The sequence below is a fragment of the Argiope bruennichi genome, chromosome 9 (assembly GCF_947563725.1).
Source record: "Argiope bruennichi chromosome 9, qqArgBrue1.1, whole genome shotgun sequence".
Classification (NCBI taxonomy): Eukaryota; Metazoa; Arthropoda; class Arachnida; order Araneae; family Araneidae; genus Argiope; species Argiope bruennichi.
In genome coordinates, this window is record NC_079159.1 from 66,201,869 (window position 1) to 66,229,828 (window position 27,960).

At 25.5% G+C, this 27,960-nt stretch overlaps 1 protein-coding gene across 1 annotated transcript in view; it reads right to left on the bottom strand.

Annotated features, from left to right (window-relative positions):
• LOC129984399 (nuclear pore complex protein Nup205-like) overlaps positions 1 to 27,960 on the bottom strand; it is a 47,382-nt gene that overhangs the window by 13,910 nt on the left and 5,512 nt on the right. Inside the window, exons 5-32 of the mRNA XM_056094277.1 lie at positions 27,841 to 27,926; positions 26,957 to 27,185; positions 24,473 to 24,643; positions 24,002 to 24,120; positions 23,731 to 23,793; positions 23,151 to 23,267; positions 22,352 to 22,465; positions 21,406 to 21,553; positions 19,896 to 20,098; positions 18,239 to 18,418; positions 17,105 to 17,155; positions 16,282 to 16,491; positions 15,757 to 15,958; positions 14,632 to 14,821; positions 13,197 to 13,317; positions 12,740 to 12,815; positions 10,460 to 10,612; positions 9,153 to 9,392; positions 8,172 to 8,321; positions 7,502 to 7,579; positions 7,159 to 7,403; positions 5,238 to 5,429; positions 4,437 to 4,680; positions 3,686 to 3,772; positions 2,831 to 2,985; positions 1,648 to 1,839; positions 567 to 676; positions 340 to 484 (exon numbers count right to left, since the gene is read on the bottom strand). Of these exons, the coding sequence (XP_055950252.1) occupies positions 340 to 484; positions 567 to 676; positions 1,648 to 1,839; positions 2,831 to 2,985; positions 3,686 to 3,772; positions 4,437 to 4,680; positions 5,238 to 5,429; positions 7,159 to 7,403; positions 7,502 to 7,579; positions 8,172 to 8,321; positions 9,153 to 9,392; positions 10,460 to 10,612; positions 12,740 to 12,815; positions 13,197 to 13,317; positions 14,632 to 14,821; positions 15,757 to 15,958; positions 16,282 to 16,491; positions 17,105 to 17,155; positions 18,239 to 18,418; positions 19,896 to 20,098; positions 21,406 to 21,553; positions 22,352 to 22,465; positions 23,151 to 23,267; positions 23,731 to 23,793; positions 24,002 to 24,120; positions 24,473 to 24,643; positions 26,957 to 27,185; positions 27,841 to 27,926 (4,271 nt within the window). The remainder of the gene's footprint in view (positions 1 to 339; positions 485 to 566; positions 677 to 1,647; positions 1,840 to 2,830; positions 2,986 to 3,685; positions 3,773 to 4,436; positions 4,681 to 5,237; positions 5,430 to 7,158; positions 7,404 to 7,501; positions 7,580 to 8,171; positions 8,322 to 9,152; positions 9,393 to 10,459; positions 10,613 to 12,739; positions 12,816 to 13,196; positions 13,318 to 14,631; positions 14,822 to 15,756; positions 15,959 to 16,281; positions 16,492 to 17,104; positions 17,156 to 18,238; positions 18,419 to 19,895; positions 20,099 to 21,405; positions 21,554 to 22,351; positions 22,466 to 23,150; positions 23,268 to 23,730; positions 23,794 to 24,001; positions 24,121 to 24,472; positions 24,644 to 26,956; positions 27,186 to 27,840; positions 27,927 to 27,960) is intronic.

Below are 27,960 nucleotides of genomic sequence, written 5' to 3' on the forward strand. Positions count from 1 at the left end.
AAGAATTCTCAAAATATGCTAGTCAGATGTGAGCTTATGACTAAAGTAAAAAAAAAAAAAAAGTCCAATATTTTGAGCATACCAATAACAATTTCTTTAGCTGAACAGCAGTTTACAAGTAAGAAATATAAATATTATTAAAAGCGTATATTGATTTTTAAAAATTCTAAACATTTAACTTTGTTGTTCTTGAAATATAATTATGAGATGCACATACAGACACGACAAAATGTTTTAAAAAATTCTATTCAATATTTCTATTTCAAGAGTATCAATAAAATTTAATAATAAGAACATAGGTCAGAAAACTTAAAGGTTAAAACTAAAATTTATTAGTACCTGTAAAGTAGCCTCTCTATGACCAGAGCCCAAAGTCATTGCAATTGATAAAATTAATTTCATGATGGCCATGAACATTTGGCGATAACATTTTAAAAGATCAGGATATATCCAATTACTACTGTCTTGTTTGAATTCACTTGGTCTGAAATCAATAAAAATTAATTTGTAAAACGCTATTTAATATGTTGAGAATTTAATTTTTTAAGTAATAAATATTTACTTACAAATCAGGTCTTAAATCTAATGCTCTGCATTCAGCAAGTCTATGAATAGCACCATTTCTTAATAAAGATAAAGCACCATTTGTAGAGGAGCTAATTCTGGTCAATAATGCCTATTAAAATAAATGAAAGTTTTGTTATCTAAATTAAAATATTTCTAATAAAATCATTACATATAATAATAATATTCCTAAGATACAATTACATGTAATTCATACAGCAGTATTTCTAATTAAATATAATACATATTATAAAATAAACCTTTTTTGTTGTTAATTTTGAAAACATAATGATATTAGAAATATATTATATACAAGAAAGATACAAATATTAGAAAGATAACAGCTAAAGAAATAGACAAAGAAGGGGAGGGGGGAAGTAAAAATAACAATCACAGAATAAGAGGGGAAAAAATCCTTTAAAAAAGAAGATAGCATGCAATGCAATACATACATACATATATCATTATCTTAGTTCCTTAAACCCTAAAATAACAAAATACATCATAAATTATTAAAGCATAAATGAAAGAAAAGAAATAAAAGAACATAAAGTAAAGTAAACTATTTCCAAATAACTTTTTAGTATGATTAATCTTGTTAGAAATATGTCTTCACAGTTTTCAAAAACTCAAATTCTATCAAAATGTTTAAAACAAAGAAAAAAAATCACAAAATTTTTTATTCAGATTTATCAGCTACCCGATTTTTATATTTTGAAGACTTTTTCAAGAATATCCAAATATTAGAAGATTCAAACAAATTACAGCAAAAAAAAAAAAAAAGGGGGGGGTACTAAAAATCTGTAAAGAAATTTTAATATGTAATAAGTAAAAAATAATAATAATATATAATATAATAATTTAATATTTTAATATGTAATAAGTAAAAAAAAAAGAAGAAAACACATAGTTTAATAGCAAAGAGACAAATTAGCATGAAAACATCAGATTATCTAGCATGAAATGAGAAAAAAAAAATTACAATTAAAAAATTCTGTATGATGTCATAATGATTTGTCCACAGTTATTGATCAATAAAAAAAAATAAAATTGAGGAAATATTCTATATCGTTTTTTACTTACCATTTTGGATTCAAAAACATAAAATATTCTGAAAGTGTTTGAATTCCTATTAAAAAGATTTTGCAATTCTTCATCATCCTTAGACAAACTGTCTAAAATATGCCTCAAATAGCCTTTGGAAACTAAGAATGCTAGCCACTGTTGTTGAGTATCTAATGAGACAACAACATCAAGAACAGCTAAGGACAACATCTGAAATAAAAATAAAAACTTTATCAAAAATATACAAATTACATATAAATTATATCAATAAGTTAAGACATATAAAGTATACACAAAATGTATTCAATTTCGCAAAAAGAAATTCTTAACAAACATTTTTTTTTTAATTATACAGTTACTATTATTGTCCAATTTCATATATAAATAATATAACTAATATTAAAAGTGGAAAAAGAATGTTAGAAAGGACACATTGACTTATTGACTGGGGAATTAAATCACATGTAAATCGTAAAAGGGATTAGAACATTTTCTGCAGACAATATCAGACAATTAAGTGAAATGATATTGTCTTCACTCCAAATGCTATAGCACATCAATGGTATAGAAATAGAGAAGCAATAAAAATCTGAAGTAAAAATGAAAGCGCATAACATATCAACGCTAAACAAAAATGGAAGTAAAATAAAATAGTAAATGACAAAAAGAAAAGACTTAATGAATTCTTTTCATGTCAGAAAGCCAACTGAAGTCAGAAGTAACTGAAGTATGTCAAGTAATGCGACTTTGGCATGCATTTATGTAAGTTGTTAGTAGAGGGCTAAAGAAATAAGTGCATTGAAGATATCGATTGAAGAATAAATTGTAAAAAAATGAAGTTTAAAAACCTTTTTAATTTAAAAAGTAGCTAGAACGATTATGAAAGGAAAAATATTAGTTTTAAATAACTGATTAGCAGTATTCACTTTGCATGTGTTTTATATCCCCCCCCCCCACCTCTTTGTTCATATGTTTTAAGCATCTTTCTTCTACACAACGATTTACTTCGGTTTTCACTTTATTGGTTATTTCTGTTATATTTTTTGTTCTATTTTTACTTGTTTTTTTTCCCCTTTATATACATATACACAATTTTTAAATGAAAGAAAGCAAAAATTGAAATTTACATCTTAACACAAGACACAAATATATAAAATAATAAGGAAAAACACAAATGGAACTTTTTTTTTTTTTTTTTTACCTTGGTAATATCATGTCCAGTGCAAGCATCTCTGCAAATTATTTCCGTTATGGTTTCTCCAGAACTGAGAATTACCTCCATATACTCAGTACGTAGTTTCTTAGCTTCAGATTCCTGATCTAAAATTGAGGAAGCAACTCCCTTTGGTGTTGAAGCTACAAAAAAAAAAGAAATAAAGCCTTTTTGAACAACCATTTTTAGAAATATATAGTAAAAAAATGCATAGTTAATATATATCTGCAATTTACAAATTTTAATAAAACACTTCAGCAGTAAAAACCTTAAAATCAATCTAAAAATTAAATTTTATGAAATATGAAAAGCTAGTTTGCTCTTAATACTTTGCTCATGTATTCCTCAATAAATCAAATGCTGAAATAAGCTTTTATTTAAATAAACTAAAATGCTTTACATAAATACGCCCTTTATATCAGTTTAAGTACAATCAACACACACATACACACCAAATGCTGCACATAAAACTGATTACTTTATATAAATAAGTCAGACAAGCTTTCAGAATGGATAAAGTGTCTTGGTTTCAGGAAAAATATTGTACAAAACGCTAATAATCATTAAATACCATGTTATTTGCTATAAATCAGGGAAGTCACACAACCATCCACATTTGCAAGAATTTAATGGCTAGCACCAGTGATACTTGAGTGCAATTGTGAATTTTTAAAATGTATTTGAGATCAACAAAAATCTGATAAATCAACCATATTTCAGCACAGCCATGAGATTAGCATACAATAAAAATTTTCTATTATTAATTAGCAATTTTGCATTAACAGAAAAGAAACAATAAATAAAGATATTTATTGTTTCATTAGATTGTTTATATTTACTTACCTTGAATATCCTGAGGTTTCTGAACAATACACAATAAATTTAAAAATGCACTGTAGAAATTAGCTCTCACTCTCTGGAAACCAGTTCCTGAAAGAGGGGGAAAAAATCGAATTGTAATTTGTAGACTTAGAGGTATCAAAGAATCAAGCAATCTCATACATTGCAAATGTTACCTATGAGTAATTTAAATTATGCAGAATTGCAAACAATAATTTTTCATTATCAATTCATCATTGCAGTTAAATTAACAATAATTTGAATTATTTTAAAAGATTCAAATTTTAATATTTTAAAAATACAGTTGACGTACACAAATAATAAATTAATAGTAGGAAATTTTTTTACTCAAAATTTTTTGTGTAGCAGATAAAAAGTTTATTTCAACAATAAAAACTTAGCAAATTATATAATTCAAAAATCAGCATTATTATATAAATAATTATAATGAAAAAAATTGGCTATTATTCAAAAATAAAAGTTCTTATTATTTAAAATAAGAATATTTCTATATAAGAGACCATATTCTTAAAAACCATTCAAGTCGATGGATTGGATCTGATATTATGCTTTAGTGGTTCATGAGACAAATTTGGCTGTATTATTTGTCTCATGTACCACAATAATACAGCAAACAGAACAAACAAATGATTGATCTGATACCCTGGCTTGTACAGAATAAACAAATGATTGATTTGGTACTTAGAGGTTCAAAGTCAATGGTCAGCTTGATATTGAAAAGCAAAGTACTAACCAGTCTTGAGCAAACAGTCTATAACAGCTCTCAAAACAGCAAGTAATGAAGAATGATGAGTAAGTGGGATCATAGAAGCCTCAGCAACATGAGGATCAAAAGTGTTGTTGTTGATGGATGACAAAGATTGATTGACAGGTTTTAATAAGGAGGCAACCATGCTATGACGTAACGTTGACATCAGTGTTAGGATAACACCTGAAGCAGGTGGCATAAGTTCTGGTAATACATCTGGTTGCATTATCTGAAATAGTTCAACAAAGCATTAAAAAATATTTAGTGAACAGTTATTTAATTTTTAATTTCAAAAATTAAACATTTAATATCATTACAATGACAACAAAAAAAAATCATTAAGAAATTATTTCTAATTTTGACTTTATTATATGATAAATGAACATTAAAAAAAAAATCCAAATTAATCCAAAAGAAGCTTTAGTTTTGTAATCGAACAAATAGAAGTATAATTTTCAAAATCTTGACATTAAAAGTATAAAATCAATCACCTCACTAATATTTTTCAAAAATCTGTGTATATCTATTGATACTTCATAGGACAGATAGTTAAAAACTCAAGCTAGCAAATTTGGCACACAAATACTTTGGAGGATGGCAATATGGCTTCATAACAAATTTTTTAATTGTAATTAATTAAAAAAATTCATCATATATTTTTATATTATTAATTTTATATTATTTTATATTATATATTATTTAGCTTTCAAAAATCTCGAAAATTATTTACAATTACTTTTTATTTTTTGCATTTGAAATAGTTTAAAATATAAAATCAAAACTTACTTTGGTTAATAATTCTTGTGATACTTCAAGTACCATTTGATCCTTCTTTTCTGTACCAAGCATTTCCAAAGGACATGCAATAAGCAGAACTTCTGTCACTTGTCTCCAAGCATCAAATAATAATCTTTTAGCAAAGATAGACTCACGAGCTTCATTACAACTTACAGCATATTCTAAAACCTTTGAAATTTCCTGCAGGAGAAAAAGTATATTTCAGCTATTATCTAAAAAGCATCTGATGATGTGGATCAAGTTAAAGTAAATTTAATAACTTCAGATCCTCTTACCACACAAAGGAAAGTAATATTTTCAAATTTCAAACTAATTTTAAACTCAATCATAATTTAAGTAAGAAACAATACAAATTTCCTTGCACGTTAAATATATATATAAACTGGTTATAGCTATCAGGTAAGGAAAAATTCATAATATTGCCTTAGAAATATAAAAATTAAACTTTTGGAATAGACTAACATTATTATTGCTAAATATATAATTTTTTTCCAACTTAATTTAGCTGTCTTGTCACTCAAACTATTTTTTATTTATTTATTCATTAGATAATTAGTCCTCTAAATTAATATTTCACAAATTATAATATAATGATAATAAATTATCTACAATTATTATATATTGATATACTATACCTATCAAGATCAATGAGAATGATAAAAACAACCAGGATGTTTCAAATGCTTTTGTATATTACAATGTTAGCTTTATCTAGCATTTCTTCTGATGTTAGTTTTAAAAACAAAATTCTATAGTCCTGTTATGTATAATAGAATTTATCAGAATTATTTTAAATTAATTTAAGTATTACATATATTTGCAGCAAAACAATTTTATTTGAAATTGCCAATTTAACAAATTCTATATCCTGCAATAGCTTTATATAAAGAATGCAAATCTTTAAATCTTAAAAATCTTTATTTTCATTTATGGAGGGAAATGGTAATTACATTATACTTTGGCTATCAATATAAAATGACATTTTATTTCGTTAAATCAGAAGAGGTAGCATAGAAAAGCCTTCAGATAAGAATGCCATGCTGATATGATAATTATTTCACTTTGTACAATTTTTTGATTAAAAAAATAATTTTATGGGAGATAGCATAAATATGAGTTATATTCTTATGATTTGTTCATTTAACTGCACCTGCACTTCCACTGATATTATTTTTAAACATGTTTTTTGTTTTAATCTTTTCTTATAATAAAATAAGATTTTTAAAATTTTAGTTTAATTTCATTATTTAGACAACAAAACAAAACAAAAATTACAAAATAATTAACGATAATAAAGAATTTAAGAAATGAATTAGCAAGTAAAAGATGCATAAATCTAAAACTGAAACCAATTTAATCTCAAAAGTATCAAAATTTATTCACTGTACATTACTAAGTAACAATAAAGCAAAAGGCTGCTTTTGCTCTTCTTGATTTTAGTTGCAGTTCAACTAAAAATTTTGAACCAGACAAAACTATTTTTTTTTTCCTTTGCTATTTTATGATTTTAAATCTGTTTTTGTATTTTTCCAACAGAATCAAATCTAGTTTACCACATTTTTTTTTTTTTTTTGTTAAAATTCACTCATTAATAAAAAAAGATGAACCAATGATTTTCTTAAATAAAATTTAAATTATCACAATTAAAAATTCTGAATACACAGTTAAACTGTCTTTGTTATAGTACTCTTTTGAGAAAAAAATGTGTACCATACTAGCTTCTCAGCTGATGATTTGCCACTGATCTTTACTACATGTATTCATAAGCACTTTTACCCGATTTGTTTTTAATCTATAGTTAAATTCCCTCAATAAATATGAAAGAAATGACAAAATAAGTTTGAGTGATAAACCATAGTCTACTGATTAAGACAATGATTCCTTAAAGCAAATATTCCATGTTGCTCACCTGCATCATGACTGGTCTTTGCCCAAGAAAAGAAGCATTTTGCAATCCTATTGTTTCTTCTGAAAGTCTATTGTGTAATTCCTCCACATCAATTAAACGTGGACAGTCTGGTTCTTGTATCTCACATTCTTTTAAAACACGCTCAACTTCAGCATTTTCAAAATATTCCCAACCAGGTATTATAGGCAAAGAATGTTGAAAACTTATATGATCTAAAATTTGCATTAATTTCCTCCGAGATGTACCTATAAACATAAGTAAAACTTTCAATGTTATAAAATTATAAAAATAAAAATAACAGATGGCAAAATATTTTTTTAAAAAATAGAAAAAGAACACACACCAGAAGTAGGCTTCATAAAAGAATATGAAGAGATATTCGAAATTCCAAATGATGGCTCTAAGCTAGCATCTAAAGTACCTGAAAAAGCATATATGCATACATTAGTAGATTAAGGCAGAAAATTAAAACCATTCAATCTTTATTTTTTAAACAGATTATAAATACTAATTAATATTTTTAAACAAAACTAAACAGTTTGCAAAACTGAAATAGAAGACTTTTATGGATACAAAAACAAAATAAAAATTTTTAATAAATAAATAAAAATGCCTGAAAGTTTTTTTTTTTTTTTTTTTTTTGAAGAAATAAGGAATTATTTTAGAAAGTGAATTTGATAAAGATATAGTTTTTTTTTTTTTTTTTTTTGTAATATGCATTCCCAAGAAAGGTATTTTTACTTGTTTATTAAAGGATAAATTTTGCTTAAAATCATATGAATATTAATTCAAGCATCTATACAACATATGATCCATTTGCCCAACTGAGACTCGAAATATGCTAGAGAAAGAAATATTTATAGGAGATTCGCTGCTTTCGATGCACCATCCTTTCACTAACTAAAATGTTGAAAAAGCTTAATTGTAAAAATGTCAAATATTATTGTACTGAAATTGAACAGTTTAGTCTAAACATTAATACATAAAATTTAGAAAAGATAAAGTGAACTAACCACTTTCTATGGGAGGTTTATCATCCAGGAGACTGCTTAGTAGACGCTGTACATGCGAGCGTTGATGGTGAGCAGATGTGATTCTCAGTTCAACAGCTAATGTTCGCAATAACCAAGACTGCTGCCGAAGAATCTTTATATCATTGTTACCTATCAACCACAATTTTAAAAATAATAAGTCAAATCAAATTAAGTCTGGGCATAGCACATAGTTGAAAGTAAAATAATCAAAAACAATAAAAAATGCTACTTTTTTTTCCATTAAAAGATTGCATTTAGTTAAAAAACTGTAGAAGTAATGTACAGATTTTTTTTTTCATGAAATAAAAGTGTAATTGCTTAGACTGTGAAACAATTGTATTAATTAGCAAACATAGATTTACATAATAATGCTTTTAAGAGGTCTAGAAGTCAAATTAAATATCAAACTATTTTATCTACAAGGTTACAAGTCAAAATTAATAAGTCATTCACAACAAATATTAAAAGTCAAATCACAAATTACATGTAATTTATGATATAGCCTATTAGCTGAAACTAAAGAATAAAAAAATATGCTTTTTTATAAATCACTTTAACCATTTTTAATTGAACAAGGAAGAAAGTTAGTAAATCAGAAATAAATTTTTGAAAGCAATTAATTTCAAGAACATCAAAGATTTAAAGTAATGCACTTTATTAAATAGCAACAATAATCTTTTTAATATATGTAAACACTTTGCTAAAACAAAATTTAGATGAATCAAATATTGAAAGATAATAGGTTATTCAAAAAATATAATTGCAAATCATAAATCTGTTTATATAAATTCAAAAATACACAGGTTTTATTTTAAAGGAGATATGAATTCATACATTCTTTCAAATTATCTTTCTTCAGACATTGCTTTTGTAAACTGGGCTTACTAAATGAATTTTCATACTGTAATATATATAGCTAAATAAAATATATAAGACTAAAAAACTAAAATAAAAACTCACCAGCAAATTTGAACGGCAAAAACTGGAGATGGCGGAAAAGAAAATCATGAGTAGACCTCAGATATCTTAAAGTGGATCCAGATGTATCATTATTAGTGCACAATACATAAATCAACTGATAAGCAAATTCAGCTGATCGAGGTGCATTGTAAACATTTGAAGGACACGTGTTAGAATAGCTTCCAGAATCCAAGAAAGATAAAATAGCATGGAGACATGTGCGTTTGGATCCCATTACACCTACAAATAATTAAAAAATTATGTAATAATTCTTTATTATATATATTCAAAAAAATTATAACATTTTCATCTTTAGTTCAACATTTGAACACATAATTTTCATTTACAATCATCTAACACATGAATCATTCATCAAAAATTATTTAAAAATTTAAACAAGTTATTTCATTTACATAATCAGAATTGTATATAAAAATGGGAACTCCTCCAATTCATAATTTTGAGAATAAATTTAAAATGTACCAAAACAAACAGAAATTAGAGATGCAGATATTTTAGTTTAAAAGCACAATTAAATGTACTAAATTATTTTGAATTATTATTCTCACTTAGATCAGGATAAAATAATCAAAACTTCTTTAATATTAGAACGGTATCAGACAATTGGTATCAATTGGACACTGATTCTCCTTTCCGCATTTTAGCAGGGAATTTGATAATTTTTCATGACTTTTAATCATTTTCCATGGTGATTACACAAAAAAAAGTTTGTGGTTCTAGGTTAATTAGAAGAGATTTTACAACTAAGTTTACCTAGAATGTACGCTGGTGTCATTTCGACACTAAGGCAATTTATCATTATAAATAGTAATACCATTAGTAGAACAAAATTCTTTGCATATTTGTTTGACTGTGAATGCAGAGCTATTGGATTCACAGCGGAAATGAATCAATTATTCTAAAATTGTTGTGTATAAGTATTTCGTTACACAGCATTTGCTTATCTGCTTATAAAAAAATTTTGTTCGATTTTCAAACCTTGCGCAGAGCAGAAAATATTAAAAAGTCTTAAAACTAAACCCTACTGAGTAGTCCTGCAATTATTTAGTTATTACAGTTATTTTATATATTTTATATTGCAGTGTCAAAACTACGTCAACAGATGTTTAAGGGAATTCGAAATCCCGGACATTTAAGTGTTAAAATTGTCATACACATTTTTAAAACAGTACATATTATAATCATTTTTTAAATCTTTTATATCCTTTCCTTCTTGCATCTGAACAACTTTAACATAATGCATATTAAAACACTAAAGAGAGTGTACACATAAATTTACAGCTTACCAGGTTCTTGTATTTCTGTTTGAGAAATAGGCTTTCTCAAATTAAAGCCTAACAAGTAATGAGATAAATTAGGACCAGGTTGCCTAAGACATTTTAAAATTAACTGGAGCAACTGTTGTCGTGCTTTATTTCTTGTTTGAATAGTGGTATCTTCTGCAATATTAAATTGGTAAAAATACAAAAATCAGAATACTTAGCAAATCAATTTATAAATTTTTAACACTCAATAAAGAAACAAGAAACTTAGAAAAGTATATAATTTCTGCAATAAATTTTATTCATTTAAAATAAAATTTAAAACATTTATGAACAATAAAAAAATATTTTCATTTAAATTAACAGTCAAATTGCATTTTTAATTTCTTATATTTTAATATAAGTTTGAAGGTGTGATTGCTCTGCTTAATAACAAAGATAGTTTGTTTAGTTGAAATAGCATTCTGTTATAAAGAAACACAAAGATTTCAGAGCTAATTTAGTTTAGTCCAATTTTGAAGCCATAATAGGGCTACACTAAAGCAAACTTTATAATTCTGATCTGTGATTAGATGGTGAGGATAACACCTGAACTGAAACTCCATCTTTAAACCTCCACGTAACATCAATGGGAGGGGCATTTGGCTTGAATGAAAATAATGTGCACCAGACACACTTTCATAGCACTTTTTGGGTGGAATATGGTTTTAAATCTGCAACCCTCTGGCTTCAAAACTAAGATATTATCATCAAACACTGCAAAACTGATCTTAATACAATCCAATTTTGAACCTACAATCCTCTGCCCTCAAGATCTCACAACCATTAGATTACACAGCCAGTAAAAAGAGAGAAAAGGACATAAGAAAATATAAGGGAACATTTTTGAGAACTTAAAGGAAATATAAGATGTCAAAAAAGAAAGAAAGGTAAACACTAAGTAAAAAAATATATATGAAGTTTTGTTAAATATTACAATCCAAGACTTCACAAGAACAGACAACAGACATGTTGGCCACTTTTGCATTTCTGGATTCAAGTGGCTTCTGTTTTTGGAATTAGTAGATTAATGATAATAAAATCAATGACAAAATTATTATCTTTAAAGTTTTCACAATGATTAGAAACAGGATAAATACTGAAAAACAAAAAAAAAAGAGAGAGAAAGGATAGTCAATTTGAATGGCTAAATCAATTTTTCTAGAATCCATCTTGAAATCAGACACATTTATGATAATACATAAAGTAAATTTCAAATACCATTCAAATTAATTAAAATTAACTACCATTGCCATTTTCTTAAATAAAAATATAATCAGAACTTATTTTTGAAAGAAAAACAAGTAATTAATACATTTGCCTGATTTGCAGCAATAATTAAAAATAATGAATAATCCTCATAATTTATTTTTAAAAATGTATTAATTCAAAATAATTTTTTTAAGTTTATTTTTTTACAATTAAAAACTAATTCTATGGCTTATACAAGTAAGTAACTTGTAATACAATACAGTAAACAATACAAACTTAAAATAAACAAATCTTTTACAACTGCATTTAAATAGATTTTAACTCAAATACGTGTATACAAATAAAATATTCTATCAAGCAAAAAATCTTTTAAATATTATGTTCTGAAATTATTTTTGTATGGTATTTAACAAAATTTTCCAGATGTATCTCTTTCTTGTCAGGGTATATTTCATAAGAATTGCATCAATTACCAACTTTTTCCGAGACTACTAATTGTGGCATTTCTTTGAATAAAAATATGAACATCATATCTACTTTGAATTTTAACCATTTTTTGTGGTATCATTATCATATCTATCATTTTGTATTAAGTCTATAATATGATTTGCACCTCTAACTTCATTACTGTTCACATCATTGCTAAATGTTTTTTTACTTTACTTAATTTTTTTTTTAATTTTGTTACTTTACAGTGAAAAGTTAAACTCATCATCATCATTAAAAATTATTTTATCACAATCAATATTGAGGTTGGCAAATTTTGAAAGTAATATTTCTAGAGTTAAGAGAAGTAAGATTAGTCTTATATCACAGATCCAATCCGACAAGCATTTTTATGTCTCAGAAGCTCCAGATAATCAAAGTTAAACAGCAATTTAACTCAAAAAAGTCTTTTGAGTTATTGAATGAAAAAGCATGTAAAGGAATAAAAATATAATCAAAAGCATATATATAAGAAAATAAAAATACATTAATAGGTTTATCACATTTATTTGAAGTGGAAATGAAAAGTCAAAAATTAGAAAAGAAATAAGAATGCAAAAATATTACCAGACTCATCTTCGTCTCCAGAAGCATCTACTTCAAGCATTTCAACAAACCCTTTTAACAATATTTCACTCTCAATCTGAAAGAAAAGAAAAAGAAAAAAATCATAACTTTCAGATATTTAAACGTGGAAAAAATCTTATCTTAAATGAAAATAAATACTTTTTAACAAACAAAAAACAAGAAATATAAAGATTAAAATCTGAAATATTTATAATTTCCTAATATAATAAAAAAATTAATCATGTGAATATGTTTAGCTAATTTTGAGCTTATTTTAATAGCTTAATTTGTAACAGCTCAGATATTTTAATGGTAATTTTTTTATTGTAATAATTTTTTTAACTGAACTAATACTCTCTTTCTTACTCTATTAACAATAATAAGTAAATATGAGCCAAACATTTCTTATATGCACAATAAAACTGTTTAGAGTTCAACATAAATTATTAGTACTCACCGAGTCACTATCAAATACTCCAACTAAATGTTGAGATATTTGAATAGAAGTGCATAAGGCATACAAGATGGTTATGGAATACAAACTATGTTTAGGTATGAAAGCATTATATGTGACATACCTAGAAAGAAGAAAATAATGTTTAAATAACATCGATTAAATATAATACAGAACTACCTTGCAAGAATCAAATAATAATTATTATTTGAATATTTAACAATTCTAATACACATCAATAAAATAAATTTGATTACCTGGTACATCACTTTAAACAATGCACATAATAACTAATTTCAAGCATTGGGCACAATTATGAAGTAGCATAATAAAATGGATCTTTAAAATTTACTAATTTATATTATTTGATTTGTAAAGTGTTATAAAATAATTGCATCATTAATTATATCATGAAGAAATTCAATTGATAGCATGAAGATGATTACAGAAGAGCTGTATTTCAGCTTTAGTTTCAATTAATATAGATTTGACAGTAAATTTTTGAATAACTAAAAATTTTCGTACAAAAAACATACTAAAACGTTACTAACTAAGCAATATAATGATCGCCCTCTCCTCTTTTATTTGATTCAAAGACAAACAGGATAATACATATAGAAATAAGCAAGTAAAATTTTTTAAAGTGAAAGAAGCAATATAGCCATTTCATTAGAATTCATTCAGTGGATTATATTATTTACAATGATTCTATAATGTAACAAAAGGACTAACTAAGCTAAAGGAAATGTTAAAGGCATTAAAAGAAAATAATCAGTGATGACATATGCAGGTACATGACTTCCCACTCCCTCCTCCCATTTTTGATAAAAATTTCCCAAGTCCCAAATCTTTGAATAATAAATGGCATTGATTTTTGAGTAAATTAGTTTAAAATGCATCAAAATATATCAGAAAAGCATTTCAGAAAATCAGTACCTTTTTTTAAATGCCATACAGACTTACAACAAATCAAGTAATAATCTTTTAATTTAATTTATCCATGTAGTAATGTTTTAAAATCTAGAAAAATTTCAATTAATATGAGAGGCATTTTAAAAAGTACAGTTTGGTGTCTTAAGCATGGGATGGCAGATCTGAAAAAATTAATATTGTCATAGGAGGTATTATAATTCATTTTTTAATTGTTAGGTGTATTTGTTACCATAACTTTTAATGTCTAAAGTTTAGTGTAATAATTAAATAAAAGTTGCTTTCATAATAAAATATACAATCAGTTCACAAGACTTAAGTGAAGTCATAACACAGATAAATTCATTTTTAAAATCATTTAAAAATATTAGTACTATGATTTTTCTTTTTAATAATTTTAATCAGTTTTAAAAACAAGATAATATTTTTATTTTCATACCTAAAAACAAGAAAATAAAAAGCAAAAATTATTCAAAAAATTGGTTATTATAAAGAAAAAACATATTACTTGGCAATCACAAGCAGATGATCAGCTTGGCCACTTCTAGGGTTTATATTTAATAGTAAGTTCTCAAGAGATGTAACAAGCAAATCAAAACCACTGTCACGTACTTGCTGCAAGAAAGGCTCTTGTTTGATTAAAGTGGCTTGAACTAACTTCAAAGCTAACAGTGTACATTCTTCTAAATTGGACTGGCCTATAAAACATGATTAAATATTTTATTTAGTAGAATAAAAGTGTTTACAAATTTTTAGATATACAAAATGACAACTCAAAGATAATAAATAGTTGCATTATGTAATTGATAAAATAATAATAAAATAGGCAAAACAAAAACAGCTAAATTATATTGTATATACATGCCTTACTTATGAGACAAATAAAACAATGAAATCCACAGAAATATTCAAAATAGAAAAAATTAAGCAGGCATGAAAGTTCAAAAAGAATTTAATAAAAGTATTTTGAAAAACCTCTTTCCAAGAAGAAATTATTTTCATTTTTCCAGAAAGTTTTTAAGCCACTGCCATAGAAACTTCCAAAAAAATAATTAAGAAATATTTTATTTATGTATGACTATCAATAACAAAAAAAATGTAAAAATAGTTGCAAAATCATTGGAAAGGAATAAATTGATTATATAATAAATTTCCTATATTATATATATATATATATATATATATATATATATATATATATATATATATATATATATATATTGTATTTCAATAGGAAAACAATGTATCTCCTAAGTATGACTCTTAATAACTAGAAAAATTACAAGTAGTTACAAAATAATTAGAAAAAATTAATTAATGCTTTCATCACAAGGGAAAAGATAACTCGTCTTCCGGGAACACTCGCTATGTGCAAGGGATGAGATAACTCATCCACTACTCAAGGTTTTTCTATATTATTGCAGCCCATCTCATATATATTAGCACAGATGGTGGGACAAAGGCATGTCATTGCCACAATGAAAGTGCTAAGCACATAATAAATTCACAGCATAATAATATTTAAAAGGCATTACAATTGTAAAAACACCATTTGGCTTAAATAAGAACTGGATAATTATTTCAACGAATAGCTTGCCCAAATTTACACTATGATATAATAGCAAATATTTACCTGGAACAGAAGCATATTGATCCAAGACTCTTACTCCTTCATCCAAAATAAAAAGTACAGTTCTCAATAATCCACTGTCTTGTAACATTTGTGATAAAATTGACATTCCAACACTAGATTTAGAAGCAGCATTTGGTGACTGAAAATTACTCGTTTTCAAGACTTTTTCAAGGATTTTAAAGCATAAAGCCATAATTTTCCACTAAAAAAAAGAACCATATTATATATATATACATGATACAGAAATTAAAAATATATATATTCAACAACTTTTAAATAGCTGATAAACATTTTATTATAAATTATTTTTCATCCTGACAACTTATTTTATTAGTACATACAGTCAGTATAAGCTAGAAATAAAATGTTATATGTGATATCTTATATTTTAAAAATATAATTATATTCACTTACTTGTCACAAATACTATAATTTTTGTCCAACTGTTTTTATAACAAAGAAATATTTCAAAATATAAGAGGTGAATAAACAAATATTTGCTGAATTCTGAAACAAAAATCTTACTTTTTCTCCTCCTGTTTTATATGCTCTTGAATTGCATCGAAGTAATACAGACTCTCTAACAAATTGTAAATATGGTTCGATTCCAGGCTGACGAGACCCTGAACCCAGATTAGATGGGTAAGGATGGTTTAAAAGAGAATCCAAGAGAGACAGCATAGCACGGGTCACAGGATACTCTTCCATTCGAGTCTCCACTTCTTCTAATTCCATCTAAAATTTGTTTAAATACAGTGTTAGGAAAATCTATTTTATTACATAATGTATAAAGAAAATACATCATAGATATGTGAAAAAGAATACAAAATATAAAATTTAAGAAATTATCTTTATACATTTCTTTTTTATAATTCGATTGTAACATTTTATTCATGGAAAGTTTAAAGTTAAATAATTTTTTAAAGTAGCAAATTGTCTTTAAAACAATATGTCTACGTCTCTGTTGATTAAATTTCTGTCTATCAATTACATAACAATACAATAATGATCAAAATAAATCTGCTGAGATAAAAATACTAAAATAATTTTACATATATTATATGTAACATTAAAAAAAAGCAAATAATACTATATATAAAAATTTAAAAACTGGGAAAATAATTTTACTTCTTAAATGTATACTGATATTCTTTTAACATTAATTAACATAAACAATTTTTGATATACATATTATGAATAATGGATAATTATATGCAGATATTTCAAATGAAAATAAAATAACTGTCACAACTTCTGTGATCTAGAAAAATTGAAATAAAAAATCATAAAAGATGCAAACGACTGTATGCTTTACAAATATTACAATTATATTACCATTGCTACTTACCAATATTCCTGAAGGATGATAGACAGTAAGAGATTTCACAGTAGGTATAATCTAAAAAATGAAAAATATTCATTTAATTCAGGCCAAAAAAAATTAACACATTCCAATATCCGAACTGAAAAATCTGCGAAATTAATCTCTTATTATAGAGAACTTTATATTGCAAAAACTATAAATCATAAGGCAATAAATTAATTCTATATGCTTTTGAACTGTTTAAATAAAACTTTAAAAAATAAAATTCGGACAAAAAAAAGTAATGTTAAGATTTTATTTTAACACATTTGAGAATGTGAGTGCAATTGCATATATTTTTATGGTGGTGCAAAATTACATGAATGCTTTTGTATTGAATTTAATTCAATGTAAAAATTGATAGATTATATTTTTGCAACTCATCAAAATGCAATTTGACTACAAATCTGTTGAAGAATCATTCCATCCTCCACCTTTTTTTGTTGTTGTTTTTCGACAAAACACAATTATTTTTTTAAAATAATATTTCAGTCTTTTTAATTGAACAATATGTACAAATGCATAAAGAAAATCGTCTAGGTTGATTATTACCAATTTCATTAAAAAATCATTCTCATCAAAAAATAAATTAAATATATTTTATACAATTCCGCTGGTGTGTAAATTCAATTTTCTGTATTTTTAATCATTAATCTTATACAAATAAATAAAATATAAAAATAAGATATTTAATCATCTAGAATAAACAATGTGACTGCAAAATTTTAACTAATGTAAATGAATAACATCAACACACTGTTTTCACTAAAATAATATAAACTAGTATCTTCATGAACTGAAATGCATCCCAAATAATATCTAAAAATTGTATTGTGAACTTTTTTCTTTCAAATTCCCATATTTATTATACCATTAAATAAATAAGAAAATCTCCATGAAAATTGTCCCAAAATGCCTTTTATAGGTTTCAAGTATATCTTCAAAATTTTTATTTGAAATGCTTTCATGCTGTAATTTAAGAGTTATTTTAGTTTAAATAGCTTTCACTGAATCATGAATAGATTTGATAAAAAATTTCCTATGACCTCAACATGCCAATTAAAATAATATATATAAGAAATATTTCATACAGAATAAAAAAAAATCATTAAAAGAAACCTGTGCCATCTCTAATCCTTGCCAAATATTTAAAGCAATTTCAGGTGATTCAGCAAAAGCAGCTAAGCAGTTAATAAGAGCAGCCTTCAGAGTTGCTGGAATGCTACATGTCACCAAGCCCAATATCACAACAGTTGGTAACTGAGGATTTTCAGCCAAAGTAATTCGTGCAATTTCATCCTATAAAGAAAAATTATATTTAATATCCCTTCAATCTATATACATAAAATTCATTTCATATAGAGCAGAAATCCAAACTATAAATAGACTTTCATTAATTCTTTTACTTGCAAATATAGGGTGGTCATAAAATCTTGTCCTGAATACAAAAAATTATTACAAAAGAACCAATCAATATAATATTGTAGTATTTTTACTATGGAATAGACTTGTTCCTAACATTTTTTTTTTCTTTTCGGCCCAATAAATAGTGCAACTAATACAAAAATAGCAACATTTGATTATCATCTAAATGGAGTTAAAGGGAAATGTTTCAGTTGCTCTTTGGTTCCATGCATTCATATAGGCAAATTATATATAATGTAATCAGGGAAAGATTTTGTAATCACTCTGTATTATTATTGTTGTTGTTTCTTATGGCACTTGCCATGGACAAGCTCGCTGTTCGAAGACAGCTGATTTTAGCCTGAGGGGGAGAGCCTCTTGTTTCTATAGTAGCGCCTTCAAGGGCCAAGAGAACGACTTAGCTACACACACGTCACAACCCTTTTTACGGGGCGGACTTCATTCACACATATCATTTACTCACAGATCATAATTTAGACCTGAATCAGAGAACGATCACCCCTGATCCAGTACCCCCAGTAGTATTACTCTCGACATGGAGGACTTTGTGACCACGACAGATTTAACGCGTGTCAGCCACCAAGCATGCGGGGAATCTTCGGCTGGCGGGGTTCGAACTCGCAACCTAAGGGACGCGAATCCGACGCTCTACCAACCAGGCTATCCCGGCCTCTGTATTATTATAAAAGGTCCTACTGCAGTTTTGTGGCAACTACTTAAATAATTCACTCTTTTTTTAGTACCTAAAAAAATGAGTATTCATTAAAAAAAATATTTTTTTATCTTCAATGCTATTATTTCTATAAATAAAAATAATAAATATTTTAAAATTTTATTTATTAGAATCCAAGTATACAATTCAGTATATTATTAAATTATGAGTCATTCAATAAAATTCATTAATAATTTATAGGGAGAATTAGATTTGAGTGGTTTTTAAAATTGTTTGGTGTAACTTTCTCATTTTAATTAGAGTTGCTAATAATAATGATTTTATGTATAATAGTTTATTCAGAAGTGTTTAAAATATATAAATATTGTATATATTATTTTAAAAAAAAAACATTTTACAGGTAAATTAGCATTTCACTAAATGTTACTTTCAAATAATTTTACTTTCCTGTATATTAACAATACATTGCCATTAACAACAATGATTGAATAAAAGAAAACTTTTGTGAGGTTGTAAATACTTTAAATTTTGGTCACAAACACTAAAACATAAAGGAAATTTTGTGACAAATAACTAAATAGTAAATTTCTTAATAAAAAAAAAGACATATAAATGTGAATATAAATTGGTTTAGAAATAAAAAAGAGAAATATTTCAAAAGAAAAGTATAGAACATACAAGCCGAACAACTTGAGAAATCAATTGGAGAACAGCAATAAGTCCTTGGACTTCTTGGGGTGTTATTCCTTTTGAATGCATTCTTTGGGGATATGTGTATTGCCTATCTAAAGCAGAAGGAACTTCTTCATGTAAACTGTTATAATATCGATGCAAGGTAGCAAAGAAATGATCCCATGACACAATACTACCTTGTCCAGATCCTGAAGATTAATTAATCACAGAAATAATTAAATACAAAAGCAAAAAATAATTTTAAAAAATCATATTGCAATAAGCAATTTAAATTTACAAACTAATAAAGTGAGTGATAAATAAAAAAGAAAGCATGAATTATAATAGTAAATTTTTAATATAAAAATCATTAAAAAATACTGAAGGCAAAATCAAGTTTCTTTAACTGTTTGGATTTACAACTAAATATTATTTGAAATAGATTTCATGCATTGTAAGTTATTTAAATTACTTTCCTAATAATCAATGTAAATATATTTCTTACCAATAGCACTCTTTGGTTAGTTTGCCCATATTTATTGGCTTTTTAGGCAATTAAATTATTAATATGGGAAGTAATTTTTTAATTACTATTTCTTGTTATTTGATAGAACAGAAAAATAAGAATTCAACTGAATCAGTCTATTTCAAATTTGGGTGAAAATAAAAAGATATACTACAAAATAAAAATGTAAGTGAATATCCTAATTTGGAGTTAATGCCCACAAAAAACAGTCATTTTCGTCTTAACATTAATAAAAGCACGATACTAAATGGCTTGATACATAAGTTCATCATAACATTAAAAACATTGTTAAAGATTGTATCAAGTTAAATTTGAAAAATTTATCAAAAATAAAGAATTGTACAGAAATGAAACAGAAAATTGTACAGAAAAAAGTCAAGTTTTCAAGTTTTAAAATAATGCAAAAAGCATTTTTGTGAAATAATAGTATTAGAAAATATGGATATTTAATTTCCATAAGAGAGTCACAACAATTATCCGTTTGATAACTGGTTAGCTTATTTTGCATTTGATTAAACCTGTTGTTTGACATTCATTTCTAGAATCTTCATTTTTTTATATCTCCTTTTATTTAACTGAATGGAGTTTTCAATTTCAATTGAGCCTTCTGCTGAGAATTTCTATTAATATTTTACAACTCCATCAATTAGTTAAATAAAATGTTAAATTGAGCACAATTGCAGAAATGTTAAATGGAACAGTCTAATACACGTATATTGCAATTTGTTTACATCTGACTATTCATATTTGACAATAAGAAATAGCAGTATTTCTATACTACATACATTAACATCATATATATATAGAGAGAGAGAGAGAAGAGGTTAAGAACAATTAATTAAACCATTTCAAGCAAGTTTTAACAAAGATATTTAAGAAAGATTATTTCTTAGGGAACATGGGTTTTAAATAATAAGTATTCTTCACTACACATTTTTATGTGTTATGTGTTTACCAGCACCTTTAAGAAATAATTTTTTAAAAAATTACCATTTCTGCCATTCATTTTCAACATTGTAAAACAATTATGAGCACAAGCTGGTGAATTCGATAAACTTGTCAACATCTGATGATAAGGAACAAACAATGGTGGTGGCAACAAATCACCGGCAACCCGAATAAATTTATACAAAGCAATCTGAAATGAAAGGATTATAATTTCTCACAAAATAAATTTTAAAATCGCCTATTTTGCAATATATTAAATTGGAAACTGCTATTAATTCCAAATATAAAGAAAAAAGTGTATTGGTATTATGAATTTCTTGACACTATACAAAAAATTCAAAACATTATAATTCACATATGTCAATATAAGAATAATTGCTTAAACAAATCAATTAAATGTGCCCATAATCTGAAAAAGTTTACAAACAACATTGTTTAATATTATTTTAAAAAGCAATTTCAGTAGCAAAGTACCCCAAATTTGTAGTAATGGGGAATATTGCAGTGTAAAATTTGCTTTGTAGGAGAACTCAAGGTCATTCCATAAACTCAATTAAATGCAGCATTCATTCTGAGCAAAGACATTCTTCCTCCTTAGATGCAGCCAATCTCTGGAATAATTTACATTGTTTTTTACAAGAATATTCTTTATTATTATTGTACTTTCGGAGAGAAATCATTAATTCTCTAAGTCAGATGATCTAAATTAATACAATAATTGCACAATACTTGATATGAAGAAATTTCCTATCAAGAGAATATCCTTTTGTCTTCAACATGCTATTAGTAAAGTATAACAGTAATAATTTTATTAAATGCACTTTTCATGTATTTTTTAGTTATATATTCAAATACTACATTTTATTACCATATTCACTTTTTAAAAACTAAATATGAAAAAGTAGACATGAAACATATATAACTTCAATAAAAAAATAATTACTAATCTATAACAATGAAAATGACATAATATCAAAGATTTGTTCACCTGTCTTTGGGATGGTCGTTGTAAATAGGATTGTTCCATCAAGCTCTCAGAGGGGCACCAAAATTCAGATGCTAATTTTAAATTCAATGGATCTTTACAATATATACTTGAAATCTGTATTAGAGAAGAAAATAACACATTTTTAGAATATCATAAAATGCTACAATATACAAGATGTCTCAAAATCATCAGAATAAATGTTTGAGTCTAGCAAATAATATCAAATGCAACCATAATTTAATAGAAATCCAAGTTTTAAAAAATATTAGCAGAAAAAATTAATAGAGGCTGAAGCAAAAATGAGTTAAAACAATAATTAGTTAGTATCATTGGATATAATGGAATACTGGATAAATATCTTTAATGATGTCACAACAAACATTCTACATTACAACATTAGATAAGATGCATTCCAAAAACACACATCGCTGAATATAGTTGAATATTAGTGATATTAGCAGGTACACTGATCAGAGTCTTATTAAGTAATTCAACCACCTTTAAAAATAAAATGTAGGCTTACCAGCTTGAAGTCTGTACATTGAAATATTAATCTGAATAGGAAGGGGGCAAATAAATTGTTCTTTTTATCCATTGATGAATAATGGTTTATCCCATTTTACAGATATATACAGTTATGAATATGGCTAAGCAATTAAATAAATGGTCTCTTAGGTAGCAATATATGTTTACCTTAAAGAGTCATAATAATAATTTAGAAATTACATAACGTTAATTACAAAATTACATTCTACATATTTAAATAAAAACAAAAAAATAATAATGATAAATTCTGTACCAAATTTAATAAATGTTCAAAATGTAATGGAAGATTAGTTGGAGGTTCTAAACCTTCTTGTGAATGAGAAGCAATGATTCTTGCAGCTTCATCTCCTCGATTCCTAAGCTCTTTCACCTAGAAACATAGATTTATATAAAATTACCAGAAACACATCTTTGTAAAATTTATTTAAATGAAATTTTTAAAATTATTTATTTTTATAAAATTACTCAAAACAATGGAATAAAAATTCCATTAATAAAAATTATGGGAAATACATTAACACATGTATTAAATGACTTAGTAAATAATATTCAGCTTATAAGTCATTATTTATAAGTAAAAGTTAGAATGCACTACTGAATAGTTTTTATTCTTCAATTCTCTTATAGCATTATTTCCCCTTGCGTACATAATAATTAGTAAATAATTTATATAATACAGGATTTACTTTTAAATGATCAAATTTTAAATAAATTAAATAAAGTAAGAGAAAATATATTGACTATTATCTCCGAAGTTTTTAAAAATATAATCAAAATTTTAAAAACATGCTTTCAAGATATTGTAAATTTTCTGAAGATCAAAGAAAACTTACCTTAATTGGCATCAGAACAATAAAATCTGTAATTACATTATGAATGCGTTTCAAGAAAAACTCCTACAAAGAACACAAAGAAATTAAATTTAAACAAAACAAACTGCCACAAAATTAAAACTTAATATAAAAATTTTCTAAAGATTTTAATAAAAAATAAACTATTGACTTTTGAACAAACTGTTAAAAAATTGGTTTTAAAAAATACAATACAATATTTTAAATAAAATCTTTACATTATTAAATTTAAACAAAGTCTAAGGAAAGTTACTTGTTCATGAAAGACAGAATTCTTCACAACAAGATTCCTTAGAGCTTGGAAAGCATTATCTTCAATAGCAATGTCAATGGTCTTTTCATCATCCTCTAAACATTCACCTACATTTCCGCCTTAAAGAAAATAGATATAGATAATCAACATTTTTCAAAATTACATTTTAGTTGCTACAAATGTTTTCTTTTTAAAAATACAAAAACAGAATGAAATTCTTAATATCTAACTTTAAATAATTAAAATTATTATAAAAAAAATTATATTAAGTTTCAATAACATTTTTATTTTTTAGTTGAAATCTTAAATAATTATTATTTTAAGTTTTAAAAAATGTGAGATATCAATTATTTTATTTAAAAGTTAAAAACTATTTATTTTAAATGCTTCATAACTTCATAAAAAATTACAAAAAAAAAGTTTAGTTTTCAAAATATTTATAATATCTCTAAGAAATATATAATATCATACCAATAGTGGCAACAGGAAACTGAGATAAAGTTCTTAGTGTGACACCCCAAGCCAGTTGAAAAATGGCTTTTAACCCTGACATTTGCCATTTGTCAGAATTCAAAACTAATTGCCGATGGATGGTAGAAGCAAGATCTGGCACACAAACTAGATTTAATTTCTGAATTATAGCTATAAAAGAAAAAATAAACTTGTTCTAGAAAAATATTTTTTTTAATATATATATATGTGTGTGTGTGTGTATAATGATATTTTTAAATCTAATTTAAACTTAATTTTCTAATTTTTCACTCAATTCAGCACATATTAATTTTATTCTAAAATATTCTCTTATTCCCTTACCCCATTCCACTTTTTCAATTTAATTAATTCAACATGAGTTCTAAAACTGTTGAATCGGCTAAAAACCAGCAAGTTCCCACATACTGAGTGAAGGGATAAAAAATAGCAAGCCTATTACATTCTTTTAAAAGATCCCTATGATTCCCTTGCCTAGTTCAACATGTGTAGAGAAATCCATATCAAAATCTCATTGTATACAAGCACTGTGAAAAGTATTTTCCCTCCTTCTGTTTTAGTGCTGCGCTGTGAAAGGACATGCCTTGTCTGTGCCTCTTGTAAATAAATCATGCCTCCTAGGATGGAAACAAAGCGAACTTAAAAATTCAAAGTGCCTTCTTTCTCTGTCTTGGCCATGATTTTGTTTCAGAAATTAAATGGTTACATGTATATATACACGTGAGTTAAAACAATAATTATTAAGAAGTATTCATTGGATACAATGGAATACTGGATTAATATCTTTAATGATCCACAACAAACATTCTACATTACAACATTAAATAAGATGCATTCCAAAAGCACACATTGTTGAATACAGTTGAAAATTAGTGATTATATATATATATATATATATATATATATATATGATATTTACTTTTCCAAAGTGTATAAATTTGAGATAATCATAATACTTTTTCATAAATTGATCATTTATTGCATTGACTCTTTCACAAAAAAAGAAAACTTGTAGATATTTAAAAAGAACAAAAATCAGCTTTTATTTTAAAATTTATGCACCACACAATCTTAACTTAACAGAAAATAAGAACAATTTAGAAATCCTAATAGTAACTAAGAACTTTTTTAAAAGGAATTAACACAGAATAACATCATTTCAATCATGATAATAATGCACCTACAAACTAAACACGGGAAATAACTTTATTTTTTGACATACATGCATTACACTCAATACTAAAAATTGTTAATACATCAGCAGTTCCCTAAAAAAATTTAATACCTTATAACATAAAAACACCTTTTAAAATAACCAAGAACAATTAAGAATACAATAATAGCAGTTTTCAACCTAATGTAGATAAAAAAATTCTGTAACAGTAAAGTAGTCAACAAATGATACTATTATGATGTCATAATTTAAACATTGGTACTTATATGCTGTCTATTGGTATTCAAGCTGAATTATGACACATTTAATCAGACAATTGCAAAAGTTCTATCTAAGGGAAAACAACTGAGTTACTCACTTGATTTCTCTAAGTTACTTGACAGATTCAAAGAATAATCTAATAACTATATGCATTCCACATAAAAGGGAAACTCACTTATCAATAATATCAGTTCGATAAAAAAAAGACAAGTTTGATCCTTTGCATTATATCTCAAATTAAGATTCATAGATCATAATTTCTACAACTGAATAAGCACCATTTACAATGTTCCATTATCTAACTATATTTAAACCAAAAATTGGATTTATTCATGCATTTCTATTATTTTTTATTCAGAAGTGAATTAACAAACCAAATTTTCAGTAAGAATTAGAATAGCCACCAATAGTTTTTTTTTAAATATTAATATCCTAAAATATTTCATTCAATCCTAAATGATATCAATAATTAAATAATAATTATTTAAAGAAAACTTATGCATCTTTTACTTGTTTGCAATGAATAAAACGTATTGTAACATAATTACATAAAGGATTCACAAAAAATTATTTAAAAAAAATGTTTATACAAAAGTATTTATTTTGAGCACCTACTAATTCTCAATGATCATGTGTAAACTATTAATACTGAAATCTTTTTTATCTAATAAATCTCAAATGAATTTTTTTGAGAACATGGTTAAGAAAGGCAATTTGTCAGCATGATTTAAATTTCCATTTAATACACAGATTTTATCGCAAATTATATCATACATTTTCATCATAGATAATGAAAGGGGAAATTATTTCCCAATCATAAATTCTAATAATCTTTTAATTTATAATTTTTAAAAACCCTTTTTTTAAAGCTTTTAACGAACAATTTACAACCAGAATCATAAAATCTTTATAAGAACAAATTTACAAAATGATATAACTTATAAATTATTTAGCATATACATGTCATGAAAATAATAATCTTTTCAATGATTTTAAATTAAAAATCAAGTGATAAAACTGAAAAAAATTACCATCCATTTCATCAGAAGTCTGCAGAATGCTGACATCAATGACATACAAAAATGCCATAGCAGATGTAAGTGCAGCATCATCCATACTACCATCACTGCTGACACCTGTTTGCCTTGAAAGAAATGACAGTAAACGAGACACTTCTTCTTCAGTGAAAGATCCCTGACATGCCCAACCAAATAAAATTTCAGCAAGTGTTTGTTTAATTTCACAAATTAAATCTGTAACCTGTGAAAAAATATTATAATTAGATAGACATATATAAGGAAATAAAATGAATTATCAATATGAAAATTAATTGAATAAATTAACAAATAAAAAATTGTTTCAAAATCTATAAGATTAAATGAAGTTGCCAATCTATCATTGAGATATGAAAATATGTTTAGTAAGTTTCTTGCATAGTTATAAGAAAAAATGTTTAAATTTTCTTAGATTTCTTAAAATGAGAAAGAAAGAAATACAATTCAAACATAAAATGCTATCTAATTTGTTGCTGAAATGGTATTCATTTCAGAAGACATATGAAGTAATTATTTATCACATTTCTTAATATTTCTGATGCAATAAAAATATTCAAAATCACACCAAAATTAATCTGAGGCATGCAATGTAGAGATAAAAATTATATGCAATTTCATTTTTTTATTATTATAAAAAACTACTCAGAGTCAAATACAGGAAGTTCTTTTTATCATTTTTTTGTCTTTTATTTAAAAAAAATTAATTAAAAGTAAGGATCTGATCATAATTATGAATATGTTTAAGTAAAACAATAGCAATATTAATGACCTTAAATTAATGAAAAATTCATAATCTTGGAAAACAGTATTCTTAATTAGGTTCATTTACAAAAGAAAATTTTAGAAAGGAGTATCATCACCTGTTTTCGATATCTGGGCCCACCTAAGGCACGATTCCTATGCAATAGTTCCAATTCTTTTGTAACATCCATTTTTTCTATTAGATCTATAAAATGGAAACATAAAATTTTGCATAAAAA